A 16,619-nucleotide genomic window follows, 5' to 3' on the forward strand; every position below is an offset into this window, starting at 1 on the left:
TTTATACTGTACAGGCACATGAAGGTATAGTAAAAAAATCTGGTTTCCTTGACCACATTGTCATAATATGCATATATAACTGCTTATTGAATCCAGGCTGTGTAGACAACAGAAAGAACACTGGCTCCATACCATCACAATGCATGCCCACAACAAAGAGGAGGAAAGAACAGGCTCTTTCATTGTGTGTTTCTAAGTATTACCAACATAAGGGCTAAAAACGTTACCTCTGTCTGAAGTGTATCTATATATCCATGCATAAGTTATTAACTGGGCTCCCTGAGCACAGTTGCTGAAAATATTAATATATTCAAATTATATTCTAGCTACCGCAAAAACAGTAGATCAGACAAATGTATTAAAATCTCTTCAGACAAAAGGAGTCATGTTATTTATAAAGTTCCTCCCCCCCTTACTGGAACACAAACCTTCATTGTATATACTATATGAGAACGCAAGATGATCCTTAGATGTCAAAATGTGGTTTAAAGTTTGAATGTAATCATAAAACAGTGACTCTAATGCTTGCCATAAACAAATTGTCACTGGCATTATGTAACTTAGACTATTCACAAAGTATAAAAGACGGGAAGAATAAAAGGTAGCTGCCAAACACTACGGGCCAAATCCGAAGGTTGTGCCAAATTGCGCTAGCGGACTGGGAATTGCAAACCCAGTGTGGAATTCGGATTTGCATTCCCTGGTGCTTGGGCTGCTCCTATGGCTTAAATTAGAGCAAGATAAAGGCTATTTTTTTTTTCAGTTTGTCAGTTTAGACTGTAAGGCAACAAAGCAGCAACCAGTGGCTTCTGCAGCCCCCGCCGCTCGCTCTTTTTGGGAGATGGGAAAGTGGGATAAAAGTTCCCTAATTGCCACAGGACCCATTTTTGTACAGGGTGGCCTTCTAGGACACAAACAGGCATAGTCAGATGGCATCAGCAACGCAGCCCGAAAGGGAAGCACCACTCTCAAATCTGGTGGTCTTGAATTTTTCATGTTATCCAGTGCGTCGGGTACCACCTCATCGGGCTGAGCGCCTGCTCAGACTCGTTAGGAAAGCTGGCACAGCAGGTTAACGACAGAAGACCATATCTCAAGGCAGAAGGCCTTGTCTGTGAACAACAACTAATCATTCATAGATACTTTCCTTTAATCCAGGCTCCAGGAGTAATGTATACCTGATAATACATGCACTGCACGGATTTAAATTGCAGGTAATGGTTGCGTTAATCGCCTTTCTCAGGGACACCAACCGAACTAGGTAGTTGTCTACCACCCCTTTTTTTCCCCCTCTTCCTTTTAAAAGTAAAATGACTTTTTTTCACAGCCTGAAATAATTGTTCAAGCAGAGATACTGGTTTAACTCATTATGAATTATTAGTGGAAAAGTGGGTCTCAGAAGTATGTTACATCTGAAATATTTTTCGTCACTTGAACATGTGCCGTCCAGAACTGGCCCTATTCTACCAGTCACTGGGAACAAACACTTCGCATTCACAGATGCTCCTAATTTGGTGCGGTTTGGAGTGTAATTTAGATCAAACGTATCCATGTAAATGAGTCAGGGTTTCTTAATTAGGTGCCTCTAAAGAAAAAACTTGGACCACATCAGTAGGTGTGGGTGTGGTGCCCACAGTACTGGAATCTTTCCTATAGATCAAGCTGAGTTTTGTTCAGGCATACTGTAGGTTTTTCTTTCCCTTTTTTTTTCTTTCCCTTTTTTTTCCCTTTTTTTTTTCTAAAGCACAATAATAAATCTGCAGATGGCATAGACATAAAGACGCTACTTCAGAGGAGCTGTCTAAAACACTGTCTCTTTGGCAAATGCCTTAAAGTAGGTCATTCTGCTGTGATTTAGGTTTATATTTCATTGCCAGCTTTTTGTTCCCATTACAAGTAGGGTGCATTCCAGTCCACAGATTTGCTCTTCATTTTTTTTCACATTGGTTTTTATGTACAAGAATTTCTAGATCTTCATAAGAAAATGGCCAATACCCTGTCAGAAGTACTAATCAAGCACTTGACCACCAGAAGAGACGTACGAAGGTGATAACCTGCAAATGTTGGAATGTAAAATACCATTCTCCGGAAGCAAAAAATGTATTGATTCTCTTAACATGGTGATTGAAATGATTGTTGCATCTTTTGCAATGTGTGAAAAATGATTTGATCTAATGTCATTTCAGAAGTCTCACAGAGCAGGGGCATCCGTTGCCACAGTTGTTCAGGTATTTCCTTTTTTTTTGATATATTTGCCACTGAAAAGCATGTATTTTATAGCTTATTAAAAAAAAAAATCATCAGGGTCTGTTTTCCCATCAAAGTGCTGGGGGATTTACATGCCAAACTCCCTCTAGCCTTAATGAATTACCTGCATAAATTCCCTTTCAATCGATAGTAGAATAGATCCTATTGTGTTATATTAATTATTTTGCACAGAACACTGACATTTTGGCATTAAATTCTTTTTTTTTGTTGTTTTTGAGTTCCAATGAATATCTTAAGGAACTTCAAGCCTGTTATTTATTTTACAGCCTTATTCTGAGAAAAATCCCATATCTTTTGTCAGAAAAATTAAAAACATTGCAATTTACCCTTTGATGACCTGGTCCTGGACATTAATGTGTTAGAGCCCAATCTCCCAAAATAGCAAAAAAAAAAAAAAAGGGGGGTGGAACCCATTTTGTAATGAACTGAGCATTCTTAATTTTCACCAACAAAAAACATTCAAGTTGAAAAGAACGCTAACCCCAAGCAATATTAAGAGGTTACAAAATCACATAAATTAACTCCGCCAGTGATACTTTACTAAAGCTTATGCGAGTGCAAACCAGAAGCAGGACTCTCACATGGTCTTTATTAACCGAAGAGTATTTAGCAGTAACCGGCCTTCCCCGAGATGTGCTGGCCATATGCACACGTACGCCCACAGCGTCAGTGTGCACATGGATGAGCCTTCAAAGGCGTGGGGGGGCTCAGGGTGGGGGATCGGGAAGTAAGCGGAGAGTGGAAGTGAGAAGTGTTCGCTGTGTCATCGTGGGCAAGTGCCTTACCCTCTTCATTCCTCACTTTCTCCATCTACACAACTAGGATAATAAAACTTACTGACCTGAAAAGGAAGTTATGAGATTTAATTAATGTTTGAAAAGCTTTTTTGAGATGGTTTGATATTGAGTAATGTGGGATGAACAATAGGAGCTCTTTGAAACAGGGGCTCTATCTATCTGTATTTGTGTACTGCACCTAGCACAATGGTGCGGTACAGCCACAGAGTCAACCGTATCATAAATATTTAAATTAAAACTATGTTAATTATTTTTATCGTTCTGTTATTTGCTGATACACCAGTTCAGTACATTTTGAAGCTCAGTAGCATTGAAAAGTACCAAGTGTAATTATTTGCCTGATTGTTATGAAAATCAGGGTTTATATTTTTAAATACGGTTGTGGAAATAGGAAGTGTATGCTAACACAGGTAAAAATGTGGTTTTAATTACTCATCATTCTTCTCGTTAAAAACACTAAGCTGTAAGGTATTCTTCAGGGAAGAGGTGAACTTTGCAAACTCGCTTATTCTGCAAAAGGAAGGACTAAGCATGACTGCAAAAACCTCGGTAGCAGGTCACCCTCACCCCAAAGTGAACAAAATAAAAATGCATAAAGGTTCTTCTGGAAGACTGGATTTCTTTTTTGCCTTTAATCCAAAATCTATTATTACTCCTGTCCTGTGCACTCTTGCGCCTGGTGCACATTTTCTTGTGTCCACCAATTTACAAGGGTAGATTCTAGTAGACCAGTGTGTACTTAGCAGAGAGAAATGGGTTTAACTCTTCTCCTTCCCCCAAAATGAGCCCCGGGAAGCTACAGTAAACGGGATGAGTGTTGGCATTGCTCCAGCTCCTTTCTAAAACTCTCCTATAGCTGAAACAGAGAAAAGCACATGTGCAAGAGCATGTCTCGATGTGTATTGGCCCTTCTCAAGCTAGAAAGTGATAAATTCATTTTAAAATGCTAGTCAGGGATGCCTGAGTCTCTTAGGTCCCTGGCCAGTCACCTACTCACTCTTATGGTGCAAGAGGACGTTTCTCCTCCTCGCATTTCCAGTAGCTGCTCCCCAAGCTTGTAGGAGTAAGGCTAAACTTTTCTCCCTGCTGCTGTTCCATGGCTGAAAAGCAAGAGCTGCTCATGAGTTGCCTGATTATAAAGAAAGGTCTTGATTCAGGAAATAATGTCAAAAATCAGTCTTTGTTTCTTGTGCCTTCAGTTCAGGACTTCTGTGCTTCTACACATTCCCAAATCTGGGCATTATTCCTGAATCTGGGCATTTTTCCTGAAGCAAAATTTAAATGCCCATCCCACACTTTGCGTTGTAAGTCTCCCACAGGTTCTCTGAGGTTTCCCAAATAGAAATTTGTTGTATAGTCCTTCCATTCTGGGGATTGCTTTTTTTTTTACATAACTTTTACCTTTTATTTCTTCTTTTTCTTAATAAAAAGCTTGTGCTGTTCTTAATGTAATCTGTTCTTCTACTGTGTGAAAAAAGGGTTCTCCTGAGCCTAGACTTAATATGTAAGTCTGCCTGAAACTGCTGATATGACACATAGTTTAGTAAGTGAAAATCACATATGTTTGCTACATCTTTCCTCCACCAACTTTAAAAAAAAAAAAAAAAGTTTGCAGACACCCCCTGCTCAGTATTACTAGATGCCATACTTTATTTTCTGATTTTCCCTTGGAATTCTGGGTACTGCTGCTGGACTTGTCATCACATTGTCATCGTGTCCTGGTGTGCGGGCTACTGGGGGCTTCTGTCTATGCGTGGCTTTTTTCTTTTTCTTTTTCTTTTTTTTTTTTTTTAAATCTTTAATAGGTAGAAATAAGTCTGCTTAGTCACATGTAGTTTGCAAAAGCCTACGCTCTTCAGAATGCAGCTACCAGCAGTGTAGCTGCCAGCAGTGTGCCCAGGTGGCCAAGAAGGCCAACGGCATCCTGGCCTGTATCAGAAATGGTGTGGCAGCAGGAGTAGGGAGGGGATCGTGCCCCTGTACTCGGCGCTGGTGAGGCCGCACCTCCAATACTGTGTTCGGTTTTGGGCCCCTCACTACAAGAAGGACATTGAGGTGCTGGAGCGTGTCCAGAGAAGGGCGATGGAGCTGGTGAGGGGTCTGGAGCACAAGTCTGATGAGGAGCGGCTGAGGGAGCTGGGGGTGTTCAGTCTGGAGAAGAGGAGGCTGAGGGGAGACCTCATCGCTCTCTACAACTGCCTGAAAGGGGGTTGTGGTGAGGCAGGTGTTGGTCTCTTCTCCCAAGTGATGAGCGACAGGACAAGAGGAAACAGCCTCAAGTTGCACCAGGGAGGTTTAGACTGGATATTAGGAAAAATTTCTTTACTGAGAGAGTGGTGAAGCACTGGAACAGGCTGCCCAGGAAGGTGGTAGAGTCACCATCACTGGAGGTGTTCAAGGGGTGTGTGGACATGGCACTGTGGGACATGGTTTAGTGGGCATGGTGGGGTTGGTTGATGGTTGGACTTGATGATCTTAAGGGTCTTTTCCAACCTTAGTGATTCTGTGATTATACCATGTGTTGTGAGGTTTGAGGGGGGACATGTGTTTCATTTGTCGAAGTTGGATGCTTTTCTCTGTTCATAGACCTATGAATATGGGGGAAGGTTATTTTTCAAAACAACTAAAGCATGAATCTTGTAATACTTATGACTTTTGTTAGATAATGTATTAATATTAGTGGGTTCATCTTAGATAAAAAGTTCTTCTCTTGATGAGGAGCTTATTTCCAGTGAAATTGATGCGAACAATTGCTAGTAAGAATGAAGAATTTGGGCAGGGGGGAAGGCAGTCAGAAAGGAAATCATCATTCTCTCTCTGAAAGAGCAGAAATGGATGGCATCTGAAAATGTCTTGCTGTGCTGTATACAGTAATGGGAAAAATGGAGCAAAAAAAATGGAGTTTCTTGGATTCAAAGGTGAATCAAAAGGAATTGGCTTCTGCCTGGACAAGGCAGCCAGATAGGCCACAGTAACAGATCCACGTGATAAACCAAGAGGCAACTGCAGAGCTCCCCAGACAACTTGCCTGAAGTGCCTGCCAAGGAGGCAGATGCTGCTGCTGGAAGAATATCTTCCACAGTTGGGCATCTGGGTTCAGTGCTTTCCACGTAAGGGAGAGGGATGGTAGCATCAGGCTGGCCCCCGTCTTCCCATTTAATTATTTCAACATCCATTTTATACTTTTGTAAATAACACGTATTATCCTGCCTTTGTGCGGGAAAATAAGAAGCAAGGAGAGGGGTTTTGTCTGCAATATATCCCTTCACGGGGGTGTCTACGTGGATGGGTAAAGACAGACTCGAGCTTGGCTGCCCTGTGCTCCAGCCTGGTCAGATGTGAGACAGCTCGGGTCTGGGAGTCGCAGAGCTGCCTTGCGGTGGCACGGAGCTCAACCTAATAAGCAGAGCAGGCTGAGATTCATTAATTTAACATTAATAAGCACAGCTTATTAGCTCAGGCACACTGCTGTATAATGCAGGCACACAGCTTCTGGAGCAGAGCTGCGTTCGCCCTCGCCAGCTCGGAGCGTGGTGCAGGGGACCCAGCCAGGGTGCTCCTCTGCCCTACTGCATTTTGCATTAGGGAGGAAAGAGTATTTTGCAGTCGCTGCAGAAGCTTCTGTGCAGAGAAACCAACCCCTCCAGGCTTTTAGACTGTATTGCTGGCTTACGTTGAGTCATTAAGCCATTTAAACTCCTTGTGCCTCAGTTTCCCATTGGGTGTGTAATAGCTACCTCAAGATGCTGCTGTGAAAGCAGGTTAGGTAATGATCATAAAATACCATGGGAACCTTAAAAAGCAAAATGCTCCTACTGCCTCACTTGAATTACAGTTTTGTGAGTAAAGTATTGGGTATAAATAATGATTTCTTAGATAGGGATTGGTTGCTCTCAGTTCACGTTTGTGCAGAGAGCCAACACAGGATTTCTGCATCATTTGGTGTCCTGTGTATGCCTGCAAAATAGGACCGCAAAGGTATATCAGTTTTATCTGGTACCTGCAATTAGCGCACTCGGGAAGTAAAATTATCTTGTAAATAAACAACAGGAAAGAGTGGGGTCCTGGGGAGCTGTTTTCACGAATATATGGGACAGCAGTATGAGGGCTACATATAGCAAGTAAATAGTCTCTAAACATGATCAAGTAGAACAGGCTGTTTTCTGTAGGCCTTTATTTGGGAAAATCCCTACTCAGCTTGGGTTTTGTTGTTTCTTTCATGTGTAAAGTATAATATTTGTTTGATTTGCTCGTCTTCAGGAAGAAGTATGAATAACCTAATAGTAGTTGTGCTCAAATATTTTCAGTACGAGTCCTAATTAAAACAGTTTCTTATGGTATTAGACTGGCCATAGCTATGTGATATGTCTGTTCAGACCCCTATTTTGTCTCTTCTGCTTATGAGTAGTAGAATAAATTCCATGTGAAGTTGAATAGGGGACATTGGTAGTTCCCCCCCCCATCAAATGCAAAGAACTTAAAAGAACAGGTACTGCAACCCCAAGCTTTGCTTTTAATCCCTCTCCTGTGGGCTTCATACGCTGCACTGTGACTTCTTGCAACTTCAGAGGGCTTGGTTTAAGAAAGATATACAGCAGTGGTGTTAATCCCTGCTGCCAGGCCTTTCTCGCAGACTCTCTCATCAGCTGCTTTGTCTGGGTTTCTAAAGAAGGACCCTTCTGAAGTGACTTTCACATTGTTATTTGGGCTTGATCTGGACCCACTCCTGCAGACCGGACCGCTGCAGAATGAAACCACAGTGCAGCCTCGCTGCCGTCAGTGATTTAGGATAAAGGTAGTATTCCGGGCGAAGGTTGGATTCTTGTGCTGAGCTCCCACATGTCAGTGAGACATACGCTCTCACCTGATGTACAGAAGTCACAGGCTTACACAGTCCCATGGCCCAAGTCTGCACAGCCCTGCCTTCCTATTTGTCTAATAGAGAGGAAAGAAAGGGGTAGGAGAAAGAGGGGAATGCCACAGACACAGTGTAACTGCTGTCCTTCAGCTTCTCCCCATCAGAAACCCCTTGAAGCTCAGTTCAACATTGGGCAAGAACTGCCGTCTCCACCAGCAAATAGAGAAATTGCAGTAATATGCCTCAAATCAAACCAGCTTACTTATTTTTTTCAACTGATCAGAAACTTTTGAGCCTCCTGTGATTTACACTGAGCAAACCCTGTGATTGAAGAGGATGGCACAAGGTGCAAGTCAGTGGTGAGGTTGGCCTATTGTGCACATTGGCACCCCTATTCTGAAGAATATCCCTAAAAATGATATAATTCTACGTTTTGTAACCTCTGTAAATTAGTCTTGTTTCCTAGGTTAATTTAAATAAACATCTACTGCTTACATTTGTATAATATAAACATCTTGTAATTTCTAACAATGTATGTAAACTGTTTCATTCTCATTTACGGAGCCATGAGGCCGTTTAGACTGGCCCGTCTTTTGCATTGGCGAGTTCAAGAGAACATACTGGTTTTTACCTTTTTTTTTGGTGTTTTCAATACCTATTCTACTGCTGCTTCCCCATCAATGGAGCAAAGCTTATGGCATAATCCTGTCTTTCCTTGGGTTTTTGTGTGCCAGAGAAGGCTGACCTTCTTCAGAGAGGCTCAGATGACTGCTCGCATAATGCTCAGAACCCCAAATGGCTCAGATACAACATTTTCCTGCTTTCCATCACTCTGTGCCACAGCGTTGCGTCAGTATGCCTCTAGCTTCACCATGCCTTCTGCAGTGATACCTGGGTAAGAGCATGTGCTTATTTGGTTAGTGCATCCACCTTCCCACCATATCTATAGAGTTGTAGTCAAGCCTGGTATTCTGTACGTACGCATTACAAAGTATTGGTATTTTATTGTCCGTATTTTAGTGCCGGGTTTTTTCCTTTTCTTTTTTCCAAAACCACCAGTGTTCGTCCACTTTTGCCAGTTATTCTACACATACACAGCAGGAAACAATTGCTGTCCCAAACAGATTATGCTCTAAAAAGCCAAGGCAGACAAAGGAAGTATTATCATCATTTTGTAAACAAGGAACTGAGGCACAGAGAGATTAAGTGATTTACCCAAGGTCACCTAGAACATCCGGTCAAAGCCAAGAACTGAACCCACATCTCCTGAGTCTCAATCAAGTGATTTAACTACCAGATCAAAGACTTATTGTGTATACCTGATAGCTCTCCCCTAAGACACGGTAACAAAACTTTCTTCAGGTTAGGATCAATGCCGCATATGGTGCAGTAAATTTTGTATATGGCGTATCTGTGCTGACAGCCTGTACCCACTTCTTGCACTCAGGTTCTTCCCAGGAAATAATTTCCCTTATTATTCTTCCATCGACAGTAATAAATTATCATCCTTCTCTAGATAACCCGCTGAAGGAGAGAATGTGTGCACACAGTACATCAGATGAATACACAGAAAACTGTTTTTCTGCAAGGCCAAACTCAGTCATTTTATGGACTGTTTAAAATCCTTCCATGCTTAATGAAACGGGTACATTCCCACGACTATATGGACTTCATTTTGCAGTTTCAACTGGAAGCTGCAAAACAAGATAAAGGTTCTACATCTCTTACATATATATGCCAGGAGAATACAGAAGAAATGATCAGTATAAAGGCATCATTCATTTTAAGCTCAGAGTAGTTTTTTATTTGGAGTCTTTATTACTCACTCACTGGGGTCATTATATCATTCCTGGGATGAACTACTCCTCTGTGCACAGGGCTTCCATGGGGCCCTAGATCCTTCTTAGTCCCTTCAATTTAAGGATAGTTTGACTGAAAAGTGACTGTGCAATATGGCACTGGTCAATCCCAACAGCAGGACAATCACGGAGGGAGGAACGGGATCCCGTCCTTCATGTGTCCCTGTCCTGACATCTGCGACTTCTGCCCAGTCGTTCTGCAAGTCAAGCAGCTGCAGGTTGGTTTCTGAGTGAGCACGTGCTTTATGCACGTTTTTACTGTTAATGCCATGAAACACGAGAAGAAAACCCAAGGTGAACATGAGAACTTGGGTTGACTTTATGGGCAGACATCTCTTGCAAATGGAGCTCAATGAGTGCGTAAATCACAGGGGAATGATAAGGAGGAGCCTCACAGTGTCTTTTTTCTGCCTCTGTGGTATCTCAGCAACATTAGGAGAGCAAAAGTGCACTTCCAAATCTCTCCTCAGTGTTTTTTAGATGTTCTGTGTTGTCACAAGTTTCCTAGTGAGGTACAAAAACTCATAACCTGTTTTCTTGGGTGAGGTTATTTCTATCATTATGTGCTTCAAAAAAAGGAGTTTGAACGGCAGGGATCTCGATGGTGAAAATATGGCGATCAAAAGGTCTGTTGTTCGAGAAAGTCAAACCAAACTGGACAAATGCAATATGGAACATTCTGCATTTGCCCAATTAAATATACCTGTAGCATAGTAAGCCTCATGCATCTAACTGCATCGAAGGAAACAGAACTGTTCTCTTTTCTAGTAGAGGAAAAATTTATGCTTTTGCTTAGACATACTGATTTCTTGAGCAGGAATAGGGTATACATTGATACTATAAATCACGTTGAGTTTTGCCAAAGAACGCAATTATCCTTGGTATTTTGGATGACATTTCCAATAGGATTTGGACACCACACACCAATTCCTTTTAAAATTATCTGTTAGTACCACAGTTCTACTTACTTTTTCAGATGTTCAAAGAGGATTTTCATTGTGTCATAGTTTGGTCTAGGGAGCTTTTTTACCAGGCTCCGTATGGATTGGATGCGAGTGGCTTTGTCCTGGATTTCTAAGGGGAAAAAAGACAAGAGACAAGAGAAAATAACTACTTGAGTGCCACATTAGGACATTACTTTGTCCAGTACTGTATCTGGTACCTTAACAAGAAAAGCCATCATTAATATATGGTTAAAAACAGAATATATCATACCTTCTGATTGTCACCTTAATAGAGAGCAAGAGCAATTTACAAGGATTAAATTTCCCTCTTAATCTTAAGGAAGCATTTTCTGGTTCACAGAATTATATCCTTTTGCTTTTCATTTATTTTATTAGACTATTAGACTGTCATTCTAAGCTAAAGTTCCTCCAAGCAGTAAGGGATCCACATCTTAAGTGGACTTCCACTTTGGAATTACATTTGTCCAATGGTGCAGCTTCTGTGATGGATGCACTTCCCAGGTAGTCCTTGTTGTCCTTTTTGTCTGATCATAACTTAATCAGCTATATTTATGAATCTCTATCCTTAACATTATACCCCACCGTGTTTGAAAATATGAAATGATTTGCTATTCTTTTTAGAGGTGTTTTCTGGTGATCAATTACTTCAATAAACTATTCCAGTGTAGCTATTTTCTAACACCTGTAGCATCTCACAACAGTAATTTCTGTAGGAAACAATTTGTATTTCAAACTTACAATTAGTAATAAAGAATGTAGTACTAAGGGTTTTAATCTTTCGTTTGAGGTGATAAGAACCTTGCTATTCTTTTTGCAAAGATATACCTTCCTGTTGATGATGCATGATTCATAGTTTCATGGGAAAGGTTTGACTGATATTTTCATCGATTTGTATAAGATGTTGCAACTAAAGCGAAGTCATGCACAACTGTGCTCTCGTTTAGGAACAGATTAGATAAGGTGTCAGTAGGTCTGACGCAGGGAAAACATCTTGCATGTTACATGCCCTAGATAACCTGACAGTACTTTTCTGATCTTATCATCTATGATTTAATTATCACATATCATTCTTCGTATATGTTCCTTTTTAATATTTATATTGCCTTAGCACCCAGAGATCTCAATCAGGACTGAATCCCAGTTGCAGTAGGTGCTGCATAAGCATACACGGTGATTAGTGCCTTGATTCAAAGATTTCACCAGAAAAAAAGTTTCAAGCAAAAATTTCCTGCAGTCAAACTGAATTTAGAAATTAAAATTACTAGGACAATATTCCTTCCTCAGCCTGTCTTCCTAATTCCTGTTGAGATTAGTACTTCATACACACAGATATAGATGTATATGTCTATGTTGTTTATAATTTGGTAATTTATATAGATATGAAAGACAAGAGTAGTCAATGCACAGGTATTATTTTCCTGTAAAAACCCCCTAAACTTTCATATGATTTATCCTACAGGAAATCATGCAATTGACAATAGTGATTATGAAGTTACACACACACGAAGAATACACTTTCTGTGTATTTTACTCTTGTTCTGGTTTGACCTATACAGAACCTTAACTTCTGAGCAATACAAACTCCCCCAGTCTTGCAACCCAGTCATCCCTTGACGTTCTCTGCCACAAGACATTAGTACTGTTTATTTTTCTCCCATGGATGATCTGTCCAGTGGAAATATGACAGAAGCTGCAAATGAAAATGATATGAAATTTGCAGAAGTGACTTATTGTAGGAGGGGATACAAATTCTGTGGGCTTTTGATTTGTGCTGCTTGGTGTGCGTACATGCTATGATCTTACTAGATAAGTGATATTTAGGTTGGGGCTGCCTTGGCTGTTCTGCAACTTCTCAAATCAAGCTTCTCAACTAGTTTATTTTTTAATTCTGTTTTCTCCCGAGAGTTCAATGGACTTGAGTGGGACTGAAACACTGAGGTAGGTAAAGACTCAATGGAAGGAAAGGCTCACTGTTTGTCCATTGCAAAATACTTGCAAAGAAATGTCGTACAGCAAATCTTTAGCGTGCTCTCTTGAAGGAAGTGTCTCTGCTCTGTGTTGATCAACAGAGATACCAGCTTGGTAACCACCTTCCCTACAGAAACAGCGACATTACGGAGGCTGCGCTTCGTTATAAGGTGTATTTGTAAAAGAGAGAAACTAAAAAGAGCAGTATTAATTTACAAAGAAATTATTTATTGAGAGAATGGCAAGGGTAGAAAGCTTGGGTTTAGGGCTTACTGTACCAAAGTGATCAGTACTGATATAGAGGAGAGGAGATCTTTAGGTAGGCACTAAAGCACAAAAACCGCATAAATTTTGCTTAAAATTATTAGTGAATCAGTGTATTTGTTAATTGTTAGTCTATTGTAAAAGAAGAAAAAACAGGCAACATGTGGTAACTTTAGTCAGCATTTCTGAACTGGGAATGATAAACACCTCTGCCCGGCTCTGGCATTTATCAGTACTGAGATATTATTACCACATAGAGTCACAGCATGGTTACTGTTATCATCAAAAAAAAGAGCCGGCTAATCTTAATGGTTTGTAAAGCCGTTACCTGCACTGGTCTGACATTTATCATGATCATTTTACCACATGAGTCCTACATTGCAAAGGTATTTTATCTGGAAGGGACATCACTATGAATTATTATTTGCAGCTAGGTAGAAAATTGTATGTTGTAGATACCTTTTCTCATTATAAATCACAGTCACATTTCGCCATTACCCACACAAAGCTGCTGAGCCCAAGCTTTTTGCCATAACACTTAGTCTCACTCCCTTTTACAGTTCCGTGAAAATATTGGGTACTCTTTCATTAAAATAGTTGATACTGGTGGTTTTTTAAATGCTGTATACATGCTTGATTTTTCTCTAGTATAAAAGAATTTGGTTTTCCACTTGAGAAGCTGAAGAGGATAAACTGTTCATTTTTTTTATTAAAGCTTACTGTCGCTTCCATTTTTATGGCTGGGCTTGTCTTTACACTTGACCTTGTTGATGGAATATTTAACAGATCAGATGCAAGATCTTATGTTTCATTTGCAATACCTATGTATTTGCTTTCTTTCTGTAAAACCTTGAGTTCTGCTTTCCTAGAAATTTTCCCCTTTCAGACTCCTAAGTAGGAAGATTTTTTAATTTTTTTTTTTTTTGAGGTTTTCTCTTTACCATGCTGAAATGGAGGGAAGAGTTTCTTAAACATGGGTTTGTATAAATAGCTGTGGAGAAGGTATCCCCCTCTTTGTGCTTTGTATTATGAAGCCTGGCAGTACAAAGGAAGGAAAACACTCTGAACAGCTGTTAAATTCTCCAGCTAAGTCTAGAAAATGAAGCAGACCAATTCTGATAGAATGAAATAATATTATTTTTCATTATCCTTATTTTATCATGAAAATCTGGGGAAAAGATTCCCCTTTGGAAAGTTTGACTCTCTTTTCCCTGTGAAGATTTCCAAGGCAGAAGACTCATCATAATCACATATATCAAATAAAGAATGAGAGGACGGCTAATCCTTTCTGCATTGTTTGGGCAAAATATGGAAGACGTAGGTGATAATTTCAGCAGATCAGGATACTCTGAAGTGAATTGCAGCTGGTTTTCCATGTAGTATTTTCACAGAACATGTATTTAGAATTTGGGTTACTGTCTTTAAAAATAGGGCTGACTCCCTTTAATGGAGCAAAACAGCAGAGATGCTCTCTTGTTTACATTTAAATGAAGAATGCATTGAAAAAACCCCACTTAATATTATATAAGCTCTTTTGTAAATGAGCTTTGGATAAACATTTGAGCGCCGAAGAAAACACAATGTGTCTGTAACATTAACAGTGGCTGGGTAAAAATGAATGAAGAAAGTAACCTTTAGCACTCGTGTCCATAAAGAATACTTAAGCAAATCCCACCGAATCTTTCTTTTAATCATTAATTTTAAATGGATGTAGATGTTTACAACAAGCCACTTTGTTTCAGAACAGGAAGTCCAAGGTTTATCTCCAATAACTCACGTTTGCTAGGAAGGGATGTATGTCTCTAACCTGACATGCATTCATTATTTTGTAAGGTACTGGAGTCTGACCCGTGACCCTCCTCAGACCTGCTGCATTATTCATGTCCGACTTACTTTGTATAGTTTTACTATAGCGCCCATTTTCCTTTGCCAAGCATTGCAGTGGCTTGTGCATGTTTAATGTTACATGGCATTTATGGCTCACATTAATGCCTAATTTTATCACGAGACATGGTTTCTTTTTATGCTCTCGAGCCTCACAGCTGAACTACTGAAAAACCCCAGTGATTTATGATTCTGCATAAAATATCAAACTATTGATCTGCCGCCTAATCTATGTTTTCTTGTTGTTGTTTTTTTAATCATGGTTTTCTCTGATTTTCTTACATGGCTCTTCTCACCTTGTTTTGTTTTTTTGGATAAGATTTCTGCTGTGGTTAAAACGTCACACACTGTTGCTACAGCAAAATCTGTCAGCCAAGAGTTTTTCCAACAATTCGCGACTGATTCAGCTGCCGAGAGAAAGACAGGTCTTGTCTGGGGCGTTTTTGGTTTGTTTATTTCAGTTATTTTTTTTTTAATCGGAACTGAGTGGTTTAGGTGGATTTTCGAGTGCTAATGAAATTGTGAGACTTATGGCGCTGGCTACAGCCAGCCGTAGTGTGGGCAGACGCTCTGTGAGCTTCCCCACTGTGCTGCTGTGCAAGCATCCCCGCTGTTATGTTTGCTATAGTTTTAATGTCTGTGAAAAATTCCTGATGCAACTAAATTATGTTCTGCCCTCTTGTTTGTATAAATAAACACCCGACTTAGCCAATTCATCTTGCTCTTGCCCATTTTAGAAGCTTGCCCTGTCACACGATGCTTAACCCCAGTCCTTGATAGCTTTGGTGTTATCAGGGAATGAAAACTTGCTTCAAAGAGAGTGCTCTGTTGGCTTGATTTTTTTTCAGAGACGTCATCTGCCCAAAACTCTGCTTTCATTTGGTAAGTCTTCATATTCTGGAGGTCATGCTGCCTAAATTACACAGATTTTTATGTATAAATATATAGATAAATTATCTGTATCACTTAGAATGTCAGGATATTTTAATGTTTCTGTATGCAACAAGAAAGTCCCAATTTTAATCACTTGCAGTACACTATGGCAATCATCTCGTGCAGATACATTGTAAAATATTTTCTTGTTTTTAAAAAAAAATCTATAAGAAGCGTTCAAACTAACTAATGTTTACTATAAGGAAAATAACCAATTTGTGATCTGAATTGATTTTACTTTTTATTCATGCCTCAGAAATAGATGTTACAAAAGAAAATGAGAATTGCGTGAAAGCTCTCTATATGGGCAATTGATAAACTCATCCTATATGATATAAAGTGGAGTTTGCAATGAATATTCATACAACTTTTGCGATCTCTTAGCAAGACCCAAGACAATGAGTTTGCAACTCAGTCCCATGTAACAAAAATATATGTGAAATTAATGGGAAAAAACAGCACTTACGAAAGTTAAACTTTAATGTATCAAACTCCAGGTGCCAGAGTTTGAGGGAAATAACCAATAATAGTCATTTTTTACATATTTGATGGGACTGATTATGCAATGTGCAACTCTAAATGGCTTATAGCACATTGTAGCATGGTTCCATCCCATTGGCTACAGTAGGGTGCAGGCAGATGGATGACAGTGACAAGGAGAGAAGTGCTTTTGCTTAGCCGTGCGTTAAGATGCCATCCAGAAGCTCTGTGCACTGCAGACACTTCATTAGGATGCCAGGATAATGGTAAACTACCACTCAGAGTGACACCCCATTTCCTGCTTACTGAGCTCTCCAACCTCGGCAGATGTCAACAATCTCAC

The 16,619-nt window shown here is 40.0% G+C and overlaps 1 protein-coding gene across 1 annotated transcript in view; it reads right to left on the minus strand.

Moving 5' to 3' along the window:
- ARHGAP15 (Rho GTPase activating protein 15) overlaps nucleotides 1–16,619 on the minus strand; it is a 313,756-nt gene that overhangs the window by 12,924 nt on the left and 284,213 nt on the right. The window contains exon 13 of the mRNA XM_059820503.1: nucleotides 10,751–10,856. Coding sequence (XP_059676486.1) covers nucleotides 10,751–10,856 — 106 coding nt within the window. The remainder of the gene's footprint in view (nucleotides 1–10,750; nucleotides 10,857–16,619) is intronic.

This window comes from Gavia stellata, chromosome 8, assembly GCF_030936135.1.
Source record: "Gavia stellata isolate bGavSte3 chromosome 8, bGavSte3.hap2, whole genome shotgun sequence".
In the NCBI taxonomy this organism is placed as follows: domain Eukaryota; kingdom Metazoa; phylum Chordata; class Aves; order Gaviiformes; family Gaviidae; genus Gavia; species Gavia stellata.